The sequence below is a fragment of the Conger conger genome, chromosome 17 (assembly GCF_963514075.1).
Source record: "Conger conger chromosome 17, fConCon1.1, whole genome shotgun sequence".
NCBI classification, from domain to species: domain Eukaryota; kingdom Metazoa; phylum Chordata; class Actinopteri; order Anguilliformes; family Congridae; genus Conger; species Conger conger.
The window spans coordinates 33,227,603-33,246,444 of NC_083776.1; the positions used below are offsets into that span (position 1 = coordinate 33,227,603).

The 18,842-nt window shown below is 50.4% G+C and overlaps 1 protein-coding gene across 1 annotated transcript in view; it reads left to right on the plus strand.

The window, feature by feature from the left end:
• Nucleotides 1-18,842, plus strand: part of LOC133116311 (protein dopey-2-like) — a 30,656-nt gene that overhangs the window by 7,146 nt on the left and 4,668 nt on the right. The window contains exons 6-37 of the mRNA XM_061225750.1: nucleotides 10-108; nucleotides 216-339; nucleotides 775-884; nucleotides 1,397-1,505; nucleotides 1,730-1,820; nucleotides 2,126-2,236; nucleotides 2,854-2,977; nucleotides 3,289-3,504; nucleotides 3,943-4,191; nucleotides 4,522-4,631; nucleotides 5,466-5,875; nucleotides 6,229-6,497; nucleotides 6,805-6,957; nucleotides 7,191-7,291; nucleotides 7,565-7,755; nucleotides 8,261-8,490; nucleotides 8,638-9,833; nucleotides 10,208-10,301; nucleotides 10,730-10,939; nucleotides 11,555-11,680; nucleotides 11,961-12,098; nucleotides 12,580-12,632; nucleotides 12,939-13,043; nucleotides 13,859-13,925; nucleotides 14,164-14,293; nucleotides 14,632-14,699; nucleotides 14,901-15,010; nucleotides 15,638-15,787; nucleotides 16,267-16,328; nucleotides 17,067-17,195; nucleotides 18,199-18,335; nucleotides 18,462-18,517. Coding sequence (XP_061081734.1) covers nucleotides 10-108; nucleotides 216-339; nucleotides 775-884; nucleotides 1,397-1,505; nucleotides 1,730-1,820; nucleotides 2,126-2,236; nucleotides 2,854-2,977; nucleotides 3,289-3,504; nucleotides 3,943-4,191; nucleotides 4,522-4,631; nucleotides 5,466-5,875; nucleotides 6,229-6,497; nucleotides 6,805-6,957; nucleotides 7,191-7,291; nucleotides 7,565-7,755; nucleotides 8,261-8,490; nucleotides 8,638-9,833; nucleotides 10,208-10,301; nucleotides 10,730-10,939; nucleotides 11,555-11,680; nucleotides 11,961-12,098; nucleotides 12,580-12,632; nucleotides 12,939-13,043; nucleotides 13,859-13,925; nucleotides 14,164-14,293; nucleotides 14,632-14,699; nucleotides 14,901-15,010; nucleotides 15,638-15,787; nucleotides 16,267-16,328; nucleotides 17,067-17,195; nucleotides 18,199-18,335; nucleotides 18,462-18,517 — 5,528 coding nt within the window. The remainder of the gene's footprint in view (nucleotides 1-9; nucleotides 109-215; nucleotides 340-774; nucleotides 885-1,396; nucleotides 1,506-1,729; nucleotides 1,821-2,125; nucleotides 2,237-2,853; nucleotides 2,978-3,288; nucleotides 3,505-3,942; nucleotides 4,192-4,521; nucleotides 4,632-5,465; nucleotides 5,876-6,228; nucleotides 6,498-6,804; nucleotides 6,958-7,190; nucleotides 7,292-7,564; nucleotides 7,756-8,260; nucleotides 8,491-8,637; nucleotides 9,834-10,207; nucleotides 10,302-10,729; nucleotides 10,940-11,554; nucleotides 11,681-11,960; nucleotides 12,099-12,579; nucleotides 12,633-12,938; nucleotides 13,044-13,858; nucleotides 13,926-14,163; nucleotides 14,294-14,631; nucleotides 14,700-14,900; nucleotides 15,011-15,637; nucleotides 15,788-16,266; nucleotides 16,329-17,066; nucleotides 17,196-18,198; nucleotides 18,336-18,461; nucleotides 18,518-18,842) is intronic.

The window sequence follows — 18,842 nt, forward strand, 5'->3', positions numbered from 1 at the left end:
CTGTTTCAGATACAGGCCATTTATCTGGCTCTGCAGGACTCGAATGTGCTGGTGCAGAGAAACACGCTGGAGATCCTGCTCTTCTTCTTCCCCCTCCCCTCCTGTCAGGTCAGTCGCTTTCTTTCTGATTCATCATTGGCCACCATCCTCCATCCCTGCTTTTTGTTATAGCCTGCACGTGCTACCATGGTGCGTGTCCTTGCTGGTCTCCCCAGGATCCAGCAGAGGCCTGCGTTCCCATCACTCAGGACGACGTGGTCAGCATCATGTCTGCGGCTTCCCTCACTCTGCTTCGGAGAGACCTGTCACTCAACAGGAGGATGTATGCCTGGATCCTAGGTACAGTGTTCCTCAATGCCCAACCACAGACCACTCCATGGCCACCATAGATATCTCATCAACAGACGCAACCGCTTTATCTGTCTACGTCCACACACATTCAAGGGGGGGACACAGGACACTCTGTGGTGAAGCCCAAGTGCTGTAAGATTCAGGTCACACAGAAGAAGTGTGGGTATACTGAGGCTCCTTCTATTCATTCACGTAAATTTGAAGGTAGATATACAGACATACTAATTTACAACAGTGCATGGGGCAGTAAGTAGTAGGGCCAAATGAAAAGTATACTTATGCCACAATAAAGCTTAGGAAGGAGGGTTTACAAGTGATGATTTATCTAAGGTGTGCTATGTAAGACACTGTGTTTCATGTGCACTGCGTGTGATGTTGTATTTGAGTTGTACTATACTGTGACGGAGTAATGCTGTATTTCAGGTACAGACTGTAAGGGGGGCATGGTGGCACCAGACCCCAACATGTCCACCACACTGGAGAGCCACGGCACCTTCTACTTTGATAAATACTCCAGAGACTTACTCATACAGGTGAATCTGTCCTTCTGCTTTACCTACACGCACACGCTAACGAGGCTAACCCTGCTGCTAGCGCTTCTGATTGACTGTGCATTCTGTTGTGTCTTTCTGGGTGTTGGAATGTTAAGGCCCTCTACTTGTAAGCCGCTTTGGATTAAAAGCGTCTGCTACATGACTCAAATGTAAAATGTAAATGTAAGGGAAATGTTCCCAGTGCGTACATTTATCAAGTTTCTTGTCCCTTCAATCTTATCTTTATGTTACAAGGAGAATTGCAAGAATGACCCTGAGAAGGTTCATCAGTGAATGTTTTGAATGTTAGTCATCTGGGAACGTTGCTAGCAAGCATGTAACACGTCTGGAACATTTTTCTGTGATTTCGACAGAACTTGTTTTCGGAATCATAAAACGTTATATGACTGGAACATTCTCACCATAGCTTAAGTATCATGAAATATAGAGAAAATATAGATGTAATCAGAAGTCCCATCAGTGACCGTTAGCTGTGGTGGACTGATAAACAGGCTCTGGTAAACCTCTTGGAGCAGAAGATGTTAACAGATGCAGAGAGCGTGCTGGACTACCTAAGACCTCTTCGGATTATCATCATCCTGCTGGATAAACCTGAGATAGGTGATTCACCTGCCTGCGCATATACCTGCACATACACCATTACACACACCTGAACATATACCTGCACATACATCATTAGACACACCTGCACATAAACCATTCAAGCCCTGTGCCCCTGTTTGATACGTACAACGCATGTTTCCTGGGCAGAATACGTCATAGGTGTGCCTGAAAATCGTGACAAAAGGCTTAGTACATCTGGCCATGTGTGTTTGTCTGCCCAGGTACTCAGGTGGCAGGTGAGCTGATGTTGGAGGTGATCAGGGCGCTGTACAGGTGCTGTAGAGGGCCAGCGAGCAGGGACCAGGGGACCAGGTAACCAACGGCATTCCCTCCTGTTTGAGTTCAGCTCCACAGCCAGCGCACGAGGGAGAAGTAGATTAAAGCTGTCACACACATTATAATAATCACTAACACACAGGATGTACACCCATGTAAGTAGGGTAAACAGACTCACATTACTGGAGGTAACTGGACAGCAGGTAACTGTCAGGTAAGAGTACAGCACCCTGTGCGGTTAACAGTCATTGAAAAAGAAGGTGATGATGATGTGTGAAGGTGTGAGTGATTCACTGCAGATGAGCTCTGAGCCCAGAACGAGCCTGTCTTTGTGTCCTCAGAGAGAGCAGGAACATGGCCGAGCTCCTGAAGACCATGAACGTGCTCATCAGCTCTCTGGGCACGGAGTACCTGTGGGACTACATGAGCACGCAGTTTCACACCTGTCTCAGGTCAGAGTCTAGCCACAGTGCTCTCGGCAGAGTATGTGCAGCATTTTGGGCTAATCTAGTTCCAGTAATCCCCTTTGTATGTTTTACAGTGCTATTCTAGATTTGGAAATGGTTTACAGAACTCATGTGCTAGTAATTTGGTGTGTATGATTTGTCTGTGGTGGTGTCGGTGTTTCTGTGACTGATCTGCTCTGATGTAGGCATGGTTCCATGGCTGTTCTGTGCTGATGTTTGTATGTTTCTGTATCTGTTTTGTGCTGATGTTGGTATGTTTCTCTGTCTGTTCTGTGCTGATGTTGATATGTTTCTGTGTCTGTTCTGTGCTGATGTTGGTATGTTTCTGTGTCTGTTCTGTGCTGATGTTGGTATGTTTCTGTGTCTGTTCTGTGCTGATGTTGGTATGTTTCTGTGTCTGTACTGTGCTGATGTTGGTATGTTTCTGTGTCTGTTCTGTGCTGATGTTGGTATGTTTCTGTGTCTGTTCTGTGCTGATGTTGGTATGTTTCTGTGTCTGTTCTGTGCTGATGTTGGTATGTTTCTGTGTCTGTTCTGTGCTGATGTTGGTATGTGCTTCTCTGACTGATCTGTGTTGATGTGGGTGTGTTTGTGATTGACAGCGCGGGTAACTCAGGAGACCAGACCCCCGCACACGCAGACAGGAGGTCCCCGCCCCCCAGGGCCGGCCCCTCCCTCTCTGAGCTCTCTCTGCTCATCAGCTTCCTGCTGGACGTCGTCCCTGTGGTCAGTGCCGTTGGCACACCCATCACATCTATCACATCCTTATCTTCCTCTGCAGGGTGAAGCGGGAATAGTGATGGTGGTTCACATTGTGCCTCTGAACGAACTTGGACATTATTTTAGCGACTTAATGACTTCAGTAAATCTCATCCCCTTTTATTTACTGTCGCTGAATTTGCTGTTCTGTCACTTTGTCAAAGTGCTTTCTTATAGGAGAGAAAACCATGCTTTTATGTATTGATGTTTCTGCTGCCGATAAGAACTTTGCATTGTACAGTATGAGTGCTCTGATTGGACACTCTGTGACTCTGTAGGACCTGTACTCTGAGATCCAGACCCACTACTTACCTCAGATGCTGGTCAGAATGCTGCGTGCCCTGCAGGGTCACATGACCAGACTGAGCCTATCAGAGCTGACCCAGGGCCTAAACGCCTGCCTGAAGGTGTTGACCAGGATCCAGACACCAGGAGCCTGCTCAGGCCCTATCAAAGAGCCCCAGACCCAGGGGGAGAAAGAGAGCCTGGCCAAGGTCAGGAGACTCCAACACACAGGGGGCAAACACACACACACATAAGCGCAAACACACACACACACACGCACAGGAACGCACACACATACGCGCAAACACACACACATACAGGAACACATACACACATACTCACAAACACAAACACACGCACATGCACATGAACACACACACGTACGCGCAAACACACACACATCAGCACAGATCAGTCCCAGAAACATACCTACATCAGAGCAGATCAGTCACACACACGCACAGGAACACACACACATAAGCGCAAACACACACACATGCACACACACACACACACACACACACACACACACATACAAACATACCCCTGCGTAGCTTAAAATGTCCACTCATAAAATGTAGTAAAATTACTTTATTGCTCTGAGAGTATCATTGGCTGTGTGGTAAAAGCCCTCCCTCTCATCACAGGGTGCCAGGGAGGGGCAGGAGGAGGAAGAGGAAGAGGAAGAGGAACAAGACAAGAAAGAGGAAGAGGAAAAGGAAGAGGCAGAGGAAGAGGAGGAGGCCGAGGAAGAGGAGGAGGACAAGAAAGAGGAGGAGAAAAAGGAAGGGGACCAGGAAAAGGAGGAGGACGAGGAGGAAGAGGACCAGGCTGATGAGGAGGCGCTGGAGACAGCCGAGCTGACGGGAGAGAAAGAGCAGAAGGAGCAGGAACAGCAGGAACAGCAGGAACAGCAGGAACAGCAGGAGGAGCAGGAACAGCAGGAGGAGGGACCGGAGGAGGAGGGACCAGAGGAGGAACAGGAGGAGCAGGAGGAGGGACCAGAGGAGGAGGGACCAGAGGAGGAGGGACCGGAGGAGGAGCAGGAGGAGCAGGAGGAGAGACCGGAGGAGGAGCAGGAGGCACTAAACCCGCCCTTACAGGCTGACCCAGCGGCCTCGCCCGCAGAGCCTGCCCGGGGAGGTCCGGAGCAGGGGCAGGAGCAGGGGCAGGAGCAGGGGCAGGGGCAGGGGCAGGGGCAGGAGCAGGGGCAGGGGCAGGGGCAGGGGCAGGGGCAGGGGTCCAGACCGAACAGGGAGGACGTGTGGAGGCGGGATGGCAGCATGGAGAACATGGCCAAATGTGTGGAGGGCATCCTGGCCTCCTTCATAGCCAGGTACTGCCCACAACATTCCAGACATAAGTAGAGAGGGAGCCACAAAAAAAGAAAACTTATCCTTACACATCAGGAAATATAGGTTAAATTCAGAACTACATTTTAATACTAACTGCTAGCTGATGACTTTAAAATTACCATTGCGTTCTTTCAGTAAAACAAGTATAATTTCATTTTCTGACTGAAAATAAAAAGGAAGTGATTAATAGAAACATATTTTGAATCCCATCGACTTTCCAGAGTGTTATTTGTTCATCCTCACCCCGTGCAGCCCTTAAGGGAAACACATTTGACTACAGCTTATGTGTGTACAGCCTGATAGCTATAGGCTATATGCGTGCAAATTACCACCTGCTTTCTGGTGTTTCTAAAACTCTCACGCAGAGGGGAGTCGCAATCAATGCATGCTTTAGTAAATTAGACGCAATATTAATTGGTCAAATTTACATATTCTCCACCCTGTTTTAGCACATTCACTCCAGGTACACAAATGCCTGAACAACTTTGACTCGCCATCAATGTAAACTCATAGAGTGATGTAATCTCCATTGGCCCATTGTGAATTTACATGTTTATTACATGTGAGATAGATATTGTGACTTTGTATCAACTGCCTTTGAGTCGGAAAAGCAGTCTCAGTTGTTTAGCAATTCTGGCGCATATTCTCTGTTTTGCGTATTGTTCTTTTTGCTCTTTGACAGTTTCTGTGAAATACCCCTCACTATTGTGCTGTGAAATGGTGTAGTTGTTCTCTGGTTCGTAGGCCTTAGTAGGTGTTGTTAAAGGGCTGTTTCAGCGCTCTGTGTCTCCCCCGTTGACCTTGCCCTTCTGCAGTACTCCAGCCGTTCACTCTTTCTGTCTGCCCCTGTCCGCCAGGCACCTCCTGGATGTGGTGGGGGAGGAGCAGGACCCCGGGGAGGCTGGGAATGCGGAGCCCCCCCCGGGCGAGGCGGAGAGCCAGGAGCCCCCGCTGGATCCACAGCCCAGCGAGGCGGCGCCCGGGGGCCCTGACAAACATACACAGCAGGATGTGGACGGCCCCTCAGGCGCCCGGGAGGGAGGGGGGGCGGGACGGCTGGACTGGGGGGAGCGGCTGAGGGCCCGGGATGGGGGGGGCATTTCGGAGGCCTGCTGCCAGGCGTTTTCCACCACATGTCACCTCCTGCTGGAGTGCACCACCTTCCCCCTGTACCTGTCAGAGGAGGAGATGGAGGCCCTGTGCACCTGCACAGTCCGCGGCACAGGTGGGTCTACAGGCTATTCAGTCCAGCGACATATCCAAGAACATTCATGCACGTTCTATTGTCGCCCGACGTAGACTGTGGTCGTTGTCTTTAGCAATAAGTATAAACTTCAGTCCAGTGTCACAGTATGAACTGCGACCAGCGAGCAACATCCACTGGACATTGTCACATTATCGCTGGACTATGAACTGGCCTTAATGCTGTGTGCACACGTGTGCTTCATGTGCTCCAGGTAATGCAGGGCTGTTGACAGTATGATTGCTCAGAACTCAGCCCTGCCTGGGGTCGGTTGCACAGATCATGTGGCGGTTTGCATGTGGCAGTTAATATTGACATAGTCTTTGTTTCAACAGGCAAAATTGAGGACACCCTCCCCCTGTGGCTGATGTCCTTGATGATGTGCTGTCTGTTGAAGGACCACCATATCCAGCATGTGGCCATCTCCACCATGCTGGAGCTAATCGACCGCTCCCAGTCCTTACTCCTGGTCATAGAAGACAGGAACCGGCGCTACAAGAGCTCAGGCAACAACCCCCTGAGCGGTCAGCTGCACATGGTCACTGCCCCCCGCCTTAGTCCCACCGTCCTCACGGTCATCGCACAGAGCACCGATTTCTACCAGGTACAGAGCATTACATTACATTACATTACATTAATGGCATTTGGCAGACACTCTTATCCAGAGCGACGTACAGTTGATTAGACTAAGCAGGAGACAATCCTCCCCTGGAGCAATGCAGGGTTAAGGGCCTTGCTCAAGGGCCCAACAGCTGTGCAGATGTTATTGTGGCTACACAGGGGACCTTGCGGGTCCCAGGCATGTACAAGAACCACTACGCTACAGGCCGCTAGCACAGCTCTGCCTGCGCTGTTCAGCGGTTCGTTCATACGGTGACGTTCTCCGACATCACTTCCTGTCCTGTGTGCAGCGCGTGGCGCAGGTGCTGTGGGGCCAGCTGGATTCGGAGCAGAGGGAGCTGCACGTGCCCAGTGTGGAGCTCTTCTATCGCCTGCACTGCCTGGCCCCGTCCGCCTCCATCTGCGAGAACATCATCTGCCAAGAGCTAGCGCACAAAGACAAGGTACGGAGCACAGCCAGTTCATACAGTGTGCCAGGGATCCTCAAAGCTGGCCCTGGAGGCCCGTAGTCCTGTTGGTTTTTATTCGTCCCCTCCATATAGGACTGATTAAACCGTGATTTAAACGCCCATTCTTTTTCTCAAATACCCTCACAGGCACTCACGCACTCGCTCATTCTGTAGTGTCCCCAGTCACTCTGTGTTCTCCGTGTTTATGTGTGTGTGTTTTCTCTTAGACTGTTCGCCTGGAAGCCCTCCGCAGGTTTTCAGTTTTATGGCATTTGACACGGGAGATCCAGACCAGTGTGACCATGTTGCTGAACCGCTCGTTTGATAGGTGAGCGTGCTGCTTGTCTGATTATAGGAGTTGCTTCTCCAATGCTCCACTCTATTCTCTAATGTCCAGTTTCATGTGCCATGCCCTCCCCCAATCTACTGCGTGCAGTATATGAGTCCCTTCTGTTTGAATCACCTGTGAATGAGTCACCCATGTTTGAGTGTCCTGTGCTTGACTCATCCGCATTTGAGTCACTTCTGTTTGAGTCACTGTGTTTGATTCACCCATGTTTGAGTCACCTACGCTTGAGACTCTTTTGTTTGCGTCTTTCAGATCGTTGTTCATGGTTCTGGAAAACCTGAACAATCCAGACGGGGCCATTAGTGCCACGGCACAGAGCTGGCTGATCCGCGCTCTTTCCCTCGACGACGTGACCCGAATCCTGGAACCGGTTCTGCTCCTCCTGCTCCACCCCAGAACCCAGTGCTCTTCCATTCAATGGGTCAAACAGAACCTAACCGTGGGTGCGTGTGCTCTGTGCTGACGGTGACTCATTCTGTCTGTGGGGTTTACACTGTCTGTAGCTCATTGTGTGTGGGGGGTTTACACTGTCTGTAGCTCATTGTGTGTGGGGGGTTTACACTGTCTGTAGCTCATTGTGTGTGGGGGGTTTACACTGTATGTAGCTCATTGTGTGTGGGGGGTTTACACTGTCTGTAGCTCATTGTGTATGGTGTGTTGCTCATTGTGTATGTGAGGACTGATTAGTTCCTCTCATGAATGCCATTAGGTGTATTCCATTAGGTTCATTCCAGAGTAAAGTGCATAAGTGCATCTGCACATTTCTAATAGAGAAGAACACAAGGCTCTGGTGCACTTGAGTCTATGTATTTAATACCAGTGCCAAGTTCTCAATGTTGAAAGCCTGTAAGAATTCCATAAACAAACAAAGACATTTTTTGTTTGGGCCTACAGTATACTTCACAAATATAAACTATAAATTACTGCAAATATAAACTTCCCTTTCAGACAATCTGCAGCAGCTGAGCTGTAGAGAGTGGGATTTCTCTGGGGATTCTGGGAGGTCAGCTGATGCCATGGCAACTGATGTCCAATCAGAAGAGAGCCCGCTGAGCCATCTGATGCCAGTGGACCGTGCAGCGCTGTGGGCCGAGCTGGAGAGTGTTCCTGAGACCGCCAAGACGGCGACAGAGTCCCCTGAGGACAGGCTCAAGGGGAAGGGGGAAGAGGAGGAGGAGGCGGAGAAGGGGGAGGAGAGAAGAGAGGAGGAAAAGGAGGAGAGGACGCGGGAAGAGGAGGAGGACGTGGAGGAGAGGGAGAGCAGGGAGCAGCTCAGACTCAGCTCAGGGTCGTACTGCAGCTCATACTCCCTCTCCCCCCTGCAGCTGCTGGACTGTGACGTCAGCGGAGACGAGACCCCGGACTCCGCCCCCACCCTGGGCTCTGAGGAGGAGGACCTGGAGCAGGAGCCCATGGCGCACCTGCGCCTCCTCCGGGAGGAGAAGGAGAAGCAGGAGGCGCTGGAGTCGCTGTTCCGACACACCCTGCTGTACCTGCAGCCGCACGACTCCGCCCCCGTGTGCCGCGCCCTGTCATTGGTGGAGCTGCTGCTGCGCTCCTGCCCCGCCCCCTTCCTGCAGGCCCTGTGCTCCGCCCACGTCCGGCCCGACTCCGCCCACCACCGCCTCGTGCACACCCTGACGGAGCGGCACCTGGCGGCGCAGGAGGGGCGGAGCTTCTACGGCCCCCTGTCGGCCCCGCCCGCCCGGCCCCGCCCCGTGCTCCTGGTGGAGCTTCTCAGCCGCCTGTGCCTGCAGTTCCTGCGCTCCTTCTACCCCTCCTACCTGCGCGTGGACGCCGCCCAGCTCTCCCACAACCGCCAGCTGCAGGTGAAGAGCGCCCAGCTGCTGGCCCTGCTCATGGGCGAGCTGGCGGGCGTGGCCGGGGGGCGGGAGCTGGTGTGGGGGCTGCTCTCGGGCTGCAGGGTCCAGCGGCACACCCTGCTGGCACTCTGCGCCTCCATGCACGTCACGCAGAGGCCCGAGGGGGCGGGGCTATGCGGGGAGGGCCTGCTGGAGGAGGGGGGCGGGGTGTCGGAGGAGAACCTGATCCTCCGGGGCGGGGCGCGGGGCTGGAGCGAGCGGGCCCTGCAGGTGGAGCTGCTCAGGCTGCTGCAGGTGCTCACGCTGCTGGAGAAGCAGGTGTGGCCGGGCGGGGGCGGGGCCGGGGCCCCGGGCGGGGCGGGGGCCGGGTCCCCGCTGGGCCGGGAGTGGCAGGAGGCGGTGCTGTTCCAGCAGTCCGCGCGCTCGCTGCAGTACGTGCAGACGCGCCCCCTCCCTGCCCAGGCCATGTTTGTGTCGGCCGCCGCCCGCGCCCTACAGCCCTGCTACGGCTACGCCCTGCACGCCCACTGGGTGGCGCTCGTCTGCGCCTGCCTGCCCTACCTGGGGCCCTCGCTGGCCGCTATCTCCGCCCCCTTCAGCGCCCAGGTCTGCAGGAACCTGGACGAGCTGGTCCAAGAACACCAGAGTCCACCTGAGACTGTCAGGTATACTGCCACTCATAACGCTACTTACACACTGTCTCAACCTGGGGTTTCAATTCACCATATTCTTATCAAAACAAGATGAATAGATATGAAAGAACCTTCTGTAAGACCAGATATTCACTCCCTCCGTACACTGCACCCTCTGCTCTATGGAGTTAAAACTGTCCATTGGTGGAAATTCACAGGCTAACGTTCAGATATGGACAGTATGCACTGTATCTACATGGCTAATTCACTGTTCATATGGATTCATTGTATTGTTGGGTGTGATCACTGACAGTCTACAGACTGTGTGTTTCTATCCATTCATTGCTGTATGGTATCATGGCATAAGCCCATGTAATGATAATGTGCCGGTTGGAACAGGATGATAATGGTTGGTGTGTCTGTGCTCTTAGCAGTTGTAGTTTGAAGAAGGAGAACATGGCCCCTGATTACCCTCTGACCCTGCTGGAGGGCCTGGCCACCATCACTCACTACTGCCTCCTGCATACCAGGAAGGTGAGTCATGCCAGACACCACTAACACGGCATCACTGCAGTTACATCATCGGCAATACATCATCTCCTGGATTAGCAAGCTTTGCTGTGCTAGATAGCAAGGGGAGCTTAATAGCAATGGGAATTACCGCGGCAACCAGAGCGACATCTGCATGCTATTTAAAGTTTGACGTTGGGTGAATATAAACTCAAAGAAGTTTAATGGCATGAATATTCATTAGGAAAGACACCCAGTGTTTATAGCAGGAGACAGGAAGGCTGTTCACAGCTGGCGAGGTAGCATAACAGCATGGAGCTGTCTACTAGTCCCAGGGGGGAGGGTAGGCTGGCAAGATGTGGAGTACAGCGTGGATGTGAGGCAGCCATTTTGTAAAGGACCTCCTTACACAAGAGGTGGCTTGTCTCCCCCTTTCTCCCTCGTCTCCCCAGTCCCCCGCGGCGCCCAGCCCGGCAGATGTTCAGGACGCTCGCGACGCTCTGCTGAGCGAGCTGCCGCGGATGCTGGTCACCATGGTGATGCTGTGGGGAGTCGTCCAGAGGGAGGAGGCGCAGAGGAGCGCCCCGGACTCCTTCAGCCCGGACTGCGCCCCCGGCCGCAGCAGGACCTCCCCCACTTCTGTCTACTTCAGGAGCTTCAAGGTCCTCAGGGCACAGCAGGGCTGATGGGCTGGTGGGCTGGTGGTCTGGGTGATGCTGATTTCATGGTGTTGATTGATTGCACCGATGGCGTTGATGGTGCTGTTTGTGCTCGTTATTGATAGTGTGGATAATGTTGATGGTGTTGATGACGGTGCTGATAGTTCTGGTAGGTTGATGGAATCGATGATACTGACCAGGTGTTGTTGGCTGTATCATTATTGTATACAGCCCCAATGCATAACTCATACTGATTCGTGATGGACAGCTGCCAGTTTACCTCAGTTAAGGTTTCAGTGGGGAAGGAGGTGTTCTGAAACATTTGACTGCCTCATCTCAACTGAAGTACATTGAGCGTGTGTGTTTTATGAATGTAGTTTGTGAATCATCTTAGCCCACACACCTAAAGTGCTGAAATAAGAGCACAGTGCACAGGTGAGGCCTGTAGAGTCCACAGGGAGGCCGACCCTCAAGCCATGTCGACATGTTGCAAGGGTTCGATCCCTGCCATGGCATCTTCTCAGCTGTGGTCCCTCCTCTACCTGTCACCCTCTGTGCTTTCTACCTCCTGTCCGGTTTGGTTATGACTGAAGTGAGCTGATGTGTATTTTGGTGCAGATCCTGAGGCAGAAAGTTCTGGAGTTCCTGAACCCCCTCGTGGCACAGTTTGGGGTTCAGATCATGGCGTCGGTGGGTACCGTGTGGGGCGAACCAAGAAGCATGGGTGGCCACGACCAAAACAAGGTGACTCAAAACTCTGCCTCTTACCCTTCAAGGAAACTGATAGGGACAGGTTCTCAGTTATTGTGCTACTTCTCATTTGCTCTACTTATTATAATTCCACTCCTCATTTATGTAAAAAGGCGATCATTCCAGCTTTTACTGTCGCTGTACTCATTGAGCAAGATGCACAACCATTTCTATCCAGCAGAGGTCCCACTCAATCTAAATCCCACTGATCTTTGATACAGCAGCATGGCTGTGTGTTTCAGTGCACTGAAGTGTCATCCCTTGCTTGGTGCAGATTTTGCCGGTTGCCGATGGGTTCCATCAGACCGTAGTGGAGCTGATCAAGTCTCTGAGCATGCTCGGCACAAACACCATCCTGCAGCTGATCAAAGAGGTGCTCAGAATGAAACCTCACCAGACCAAAGGAGACCAGGTAAACCCTGATTCATCTGTACACCTGCTAACTACACACACGCACAGACACACACACACACACAGAGGAAGCTCAGGAAGGGGTCTCAGTCAGGAGGGTGCTCTTCTGCCTCATCAAGCAGCTCGGGAGAATGCTGCCTGCTACAGCTGCATACATTTGTGCAGTCATCTAATGTCGTGGTGGTGCAGCTCAGCTGGAGAACTGCAGTATGTGAAGACATGATGGCTGGCTACATCTGCTGTGAAGCGCCTATTAATCTGCACACGCCAGATATGATGGAGAATGTTGCCAGAATGTGGCGGTCATTGAAATATGATTATGATTAAATTGGGAGGGAAAACACATTGAATATAGAACGATCTTAGAAACTATACACAAAAATTCTCAAATGGTAGAGTTTGACCATGAAGTGGAAACAGCACCATAAAAAGGGATTTTCTCTTCACTGTCCTGAATGAGTCTGCTTCTTCCACTCCTGCAGAACTTCACCCAGGCCCTTCCCATGTTGCACTTCACCTATACCTTCATCCAGGGGTAAGACACGCTTATCATGATGATGGTGACTGCGATGATGATCATGGTGGTAATTATGACTGTGATAATGATGATGGTGGTGATGATGGTGATAATGATGGTCATTATCATTATGATGATGATGGTATTGATGATGATAATGGTGGTGATTATGATGATGATGGAGTTGATAATGATAATGGTGGTGATTATGATTACGATGATGATGGTGTTGATGATGATAATTGTCCTGATTATGATGATGCTGATAGTGATGGCTAATGTTCATTAGATCTGCAGCTAGACAGGTTATTTGGCGTTTCTCAGTGTTCCTGCAGAGTCCCTCCAGGATAGCATCTCTCCCCTTCTGAGCCTCCTGAAGGAGTCCGTGCAGCTGAGTCTGCCCCCGCTGGGGTACTTCCTCCTGCTGGGGTGAGCCAGAATGCACAGTGCTGTATCACTTAAAGCTGCACCAACCAGGATCTATTAATACTGCCTGAGCCAGAATGCACAGTGCTGTATCGCTTAAAGCTGCACCAACCAGGTTCATAATGTGTTATCTATTCATACTGCCTGAGTCAGGACCACAGTACTTGGTGCATGAACCAGGATCACAGTGTATAATCTATGAATACTGTCTGAGTCACAATCCACTGTTCTATGGATTCATTCTTGCCCAGTCCACACCCAACATGAATATAAGATGCACATTTCATATTGAAATTCTCAGAAGTATTTCAGGCCCTATCAATCTCACAGAGATAACATGACAGCAATTTCACTAAAAGGATGGAATGTAATATTGAAATGGAATATGTGCCCTACTTTTTATGAAACAGTTCAATGTTGAATCTTCAATATTTTCCAACTTGAATCTTTTACAGCTTTTAGTTATTAACTCATAAATTGTTGGTCAGAAATTAAGGCAGCTGTCTGTCTCATGTGGAATGTGTTCTGTAGATGGAGCTATGAATGTGAATGAGGAGAAACTTAACTCTGATATGGACCTAAGGCTCTGGGTTAAGGATGTATGATTATGAATATTAACATCCAGTAGGATTATTAGCATGAACAGGTGGTATGCTTATTATGATTATGATCAGTATGATGGTAAATTATTCATATTCTCATAGTTGATTCAGTTACTGCTGCATGGATGTCTTTAAACTGTTTACAATGTATAAAATGTATTTCGTGAATAACAGTTGCATCCTCCGTTTTTATCTTCATTTCATTCTTCACCACAGGATCCTAAATGACTTCGTAATCAGGTGTCCCAATCTGGACAACAAGAAGGACAGCAGAGATGTGCAGGTGAGATTTATAGACTGTGAGGAGTGAGACTCCCAGTCCCCGGCTCCCAGTAAACAAAAGCCTTGGGCCTGGGTCCTGTGGGCACAATGTGGCCAGCAGGAGATACACAGTGGGGCGAGCTTGGCTCCTGGTAAGCAGCAGCGCTCCAAGAGCTTTTGCTGGCAACTTGGCAGTTGGCAAGCGTGCGCGCGCGCATTGATTGGCGGGGCCTGAGCGTATCCATGGTAACCCCATGCAGGAGGTGACGCAGCGGGTCCTGGAGGTGGTGGGCGGCGTGGCGGGATCCTCCCTGCAGCAGACCAGCTGGCTCAGCCGCACCCTGCAGGTCCGAGTGCAGCCGCAGAGCCTGGAACGCGCCCACCCTTACGGTAGGCATGGAAACGCTCGCACACCGCGGCCTCCGCAGGCTGTGAGTGGAGAGAGATCCGCGAGGGCGCGATTCTCCTGCACTGTCTGACTACTAGGGACGGCCTGTAGCGTAAGTTAAATGACTGGGACACGCAAGGTCTGTGGTTCTAATCCCGGTGTAGCCACAATAATATCCGCACAGCCGTTGGGCCCTTGAGCAAGGCCCTTAACCCTACATTGCTCCAGGGGAGGATTGTCTCCTGCTTAGTCTAATCAACTGTATGTCACTCTGGATAAGAGCGTCTGCCAAATGCCAATAATGTAATGTAATGTAATGACTATGCTGTGCCCTTCACAGACTCCGAGTCTCTGGCTGAAGCCACAGCAGCTTCCTACAGCATCCAGGCTCTCGCCCTATTGGCTGAGGTAGGAGCAACATCACCAAACTACTGACTCTTAACCCCTAAACCCTTTATCCATTATCCCCCAGCTCTTAAACCCTTTACACTATCCTTCCTATCTAACCCTTCGCCACTCATCTTCAACCTCAAACCCTAACCCCTACCCTTTCATAATCAACCGCAACCCATGAACTATGAAGGTGACTTTGGTTGCTATGGTACCCAGGTGCTGGCTCCTCTCCTGGATGTGGTGTTCCGCAGTGATGAGAAGGAGAAAGCTCTTCCACTCATCTCCCGCCTCCTGGAATACGTGTTTCCATACCTGAAGAACCACAGGTAGCTCAACTCACACCGCATCCCCCCATCACCTGGACTGCACCTTGATTATTAACATCATTTATCTTTACAGTGGAGTGAACAACTCATATACTAACAAACAGAAGAAGCTCTGTGCATTTCATGATGAAGCAGTTCTCAGCAGTACATGCCATTCTAGTTCACCTGTATTTTGTGGGGTTTTTTTTAGCAATGTGAAGCTCTCTCAGGTTCTGACCTTTGACCTCCCTATTGGGTATCAATCCAGGGCCTGAGTTTTTGCTGGGATTATTGGCCTTAAAATGAGCCAAATCTCATTAGATGTGCTTCTATCATTAACTGGTTTGCTGAAATTTGAAGGAGGTGGGTGGTGTCTCACAAAGCCTCATTTAATTCCTGAAGGACATTCAGGTGACTGACTTCAGCATGGCAGTGCTCACCGTTCCTCTGATAGGAAACTGAGTGCTGTGTGTTGAACATCATGTGAGCTTTAAAGATGTAAAATTGCATAAAATATAAAGTATAAAGGCACACAAGTTGTAAAATGTCTTGGTGTTAGCTTACACCTGATGGCAGGAGATGTTGAATTTCTGCTCTGTGGGTTTGTGTTTGCCTGTGGCTCACACTGGTCGTCCTGTCCCCCCGCAGTGCCTATAATGTCCCCAGTTTCTGCGCCAGCGCGCGGCTGCTACAGGGCCTGAGCGAGTACGCCTACACCAAACGCGCCTGGAAGAGGGAAGCCTTCGACCTGTTCATGGGCCCCCACTTCTTCCGCATGGACCCCTCCTGCGTTGCCCAGTAAGGCCTGCAGGGGGCAGCACTTAACACTCCCCATCCATACATTCAGAGGTCCCCAGCCCTGGCCCTGGGGAGCTGCAGGGTCTGCTGGGGTCACTACACCTGGTTCTGAAGGGACACTGGTTCTGCTTTTTTCCCCATGAAATAAGCAACTCGTTAAGAGCCAGGAAACTGAAAACTGAATAAAAAAGGCTGCAGAGCCTGTGGCTCCAGCACTAGGGTTACAGTCCTCCAGTCACCGAAGATCATACACACTCATTTTTGCTTGTGTTGTTGTTTTATACTATAAAAGAGACAAGGGCAATTTCACAGGCTTTACAGTCACCATGCTTAGATGATTCATATTTCTACACATCTGGCCTTTATATATTTTAATTATATTTAAACAATCCACACTGACACAAGTAGTGTTCTAGCTCAACTATGTATGTTTACATCTATCACATGAGCCTAATTGATTGTTTTGTTTCCTCTCTTAGCTGGAAATCCATTATTGATCACCTGCTGACCTATGAGAAGACCCTGTTCAAGGACCTGACGAGTAAGTGGAGCTAAACTTCGACCTCTGACCTTTGGACTGCATGGCCTTTTTTGTCAATATGTGTGGACATTGCCTGTCTCCTGTTGTTGATTCCACCCGTGTCTCGTTTTGATCCTAGTTTAGTTACATGCATTTAAACCCCTTTTTAAACCTCTGTCTTTCGTTGCCAGATTGTTATGTGTCCCGACCACACTCTCCAGCATTTATTCCTGATTGATCGCTGTTACGACCTGTTTTGTCTTAGACCCCCTTCTCTGGATTTATCCTTCTGTACTGATTTGACCCGTGATTTTTCGACCCTGTTTGGCTTCTCGTCTTTTATTTCTGGATTCTGTTTTTGTTTGGACTGCCCGTGTGTTATCAACCCTTTGCCTGTGACCTCGAGTTCATATATGGATTATCCCTGACATATTTGTTTGCTGGTGTACTAACCCATTGCCTGGACTCTCATTTACAAACTACCTGATCTCTGTTGCTACTGTTTGCTGGTTATCGACCTTTGCCTGCTTACTCTGCTAAAAGGAAAGAAAGACTGTAGTCTCGCTATTGGGTTATTGTTCTGGTCCCTGGCAGTGTGGGGCTGTTGGATGACTATGGGGTACAGTATATGACAGTGAATGAGGTTTTATGGCGACGTATGCGTGTGTATGCAGACATAAGGGGGTGTATTGGGAATATGGCGGATGTAGGAGGGTTAATGGGGCGTGACGTTGGTCTGTTGGTGTGTCCCCGCGTCAGGCATGCAGAGCAGTGCGCTGAAGCTCTCTCCAAACTACGAGCAGAAAGCCATGCTGCTGAAGCGACAGGCCTTTGCCATGATCAGCGGAGAGCTGGACCAGTACTGCCTCTACCTGCCACTCATCCAAGGTACTGACCGACCTGTCAGTACTGCCTCTACCTGCCACTCATCCAAGGTACTGACCAACCTGTCAGTACGGCCTCTATCTGCCACTCATCCAAGGTACTGACCGACCTGTCAGTACTGCCTCTACCTGCCACTCATCCAAGGTACTGACCGACCTGTCAGTACTGCCTCTACCTGCCACTCATCCAAGGTACTGACCGACCTGTCAGTACTGCCTCTATCTGCCACTCATCCAAGGTACTGACCGACCTGTCAGTACTGCCTCTACCTGCCACTCATCCAAGGTACTGACCGACCTGTCAGTACTGCCACTACCTGCCACTCATCCAAGGTACTGACCGACCTGTCAGTACTGCCTCTACCTGCCACTCATCCAAGGTACTGACCGACCTGTCAGTACGGCCTCTATCTGCCACTCAAACAAGGTACTGACCGACCTGTCAGTACTGCCTCTACCTGCCACTCATCCAAGGTACTGACCGACCTGTCAGTACGGCCTCTATCTGCCACTCAAACAAGGTACCGACCGACCTGTACCTTTAGACGTGCTGTGGCCTTCTATTATCACAAGATCATTCATGTCTACGCCATCCGCCATCCGGGCTAATCCGAGGTACCGACCAACCTGTCAGTACTGCCACTAGCTGCCAATAATCCAAGCTACTGACCGACCTCTGGGACAAAAAAGACCATAGTAAGAGACTATGGAGATGGTGGCACACCAAATTGAAAAAAGAGACGTCACCTCATGAACACCATTTATTGTTGCCTTGGCTAATGCGTTTCCGTGTGACACTTTTGTCAGAGCATCATATGGCCACAGCCTACTGATGTGTCAGTACTCTAACTGAAGCTGTCTCTATCTGTTGCTCATTTAAGGTACCTGTGATTTGTAGGGACATTTTTCACATAATTTTAAAAAGTGAAAAAACAATGTGCTTTTCATATACAATTCTCCCCCTTCCTCCGGTCTCTCTCTCTCCCCCTCTCTCCCTCTTCCTGTAGAGCGTGTGACAGAGAGTTTGCGTGTGGGACAGGCTCCTTCAGTGATGGCACAGATCTTCCTCCTGTTTCGGGTGCTTCTGCTCCGGGTCTCCCCCCAGCACCTCACCTCCCTGTGGCCTGTCATGGTCACCGAGCTGGTGAGCATCCCAGCATGCACTGTGTCTGCTGCTGTCCTCGAATAGCAGTTCATATTCAGGGTTGAACTAACCCGAGTTGGTTTTGAGAATAATAACACATGGCTTTTTCCACATGTGATTTGCCAGATCCATGTGTTTGCTAAGCTGGAGAAATCGTTGCTGGAAGGCCAAGATGTTTCGAGGTGAGTGACAGATTCCGATCTCACTGCAGTTTAGATCAAACATTCAAAGACATTCCTTTTTAAATAACTTTTTGTTCTCTATTTTTGTTCTTTTCTCTCCCGCGTGGAGTACCCGACCCTGTCCAATGCACAGCGCAATGTTTTCAGTCTGTGTAGTAGGGCATTATGCACACCGTTTTTTATTTTTTTATTACTGATCTTATCTGGTGCAATTGAGCCAGCTAAGAGGACCAGGAGGCGTGGTTTGTACTTTGAGAGTATTTCATAGGTTCCAATACACCAGACAAGCTCAGTAAAGTTTGGAAAAGTATTTGAATCCCAAACA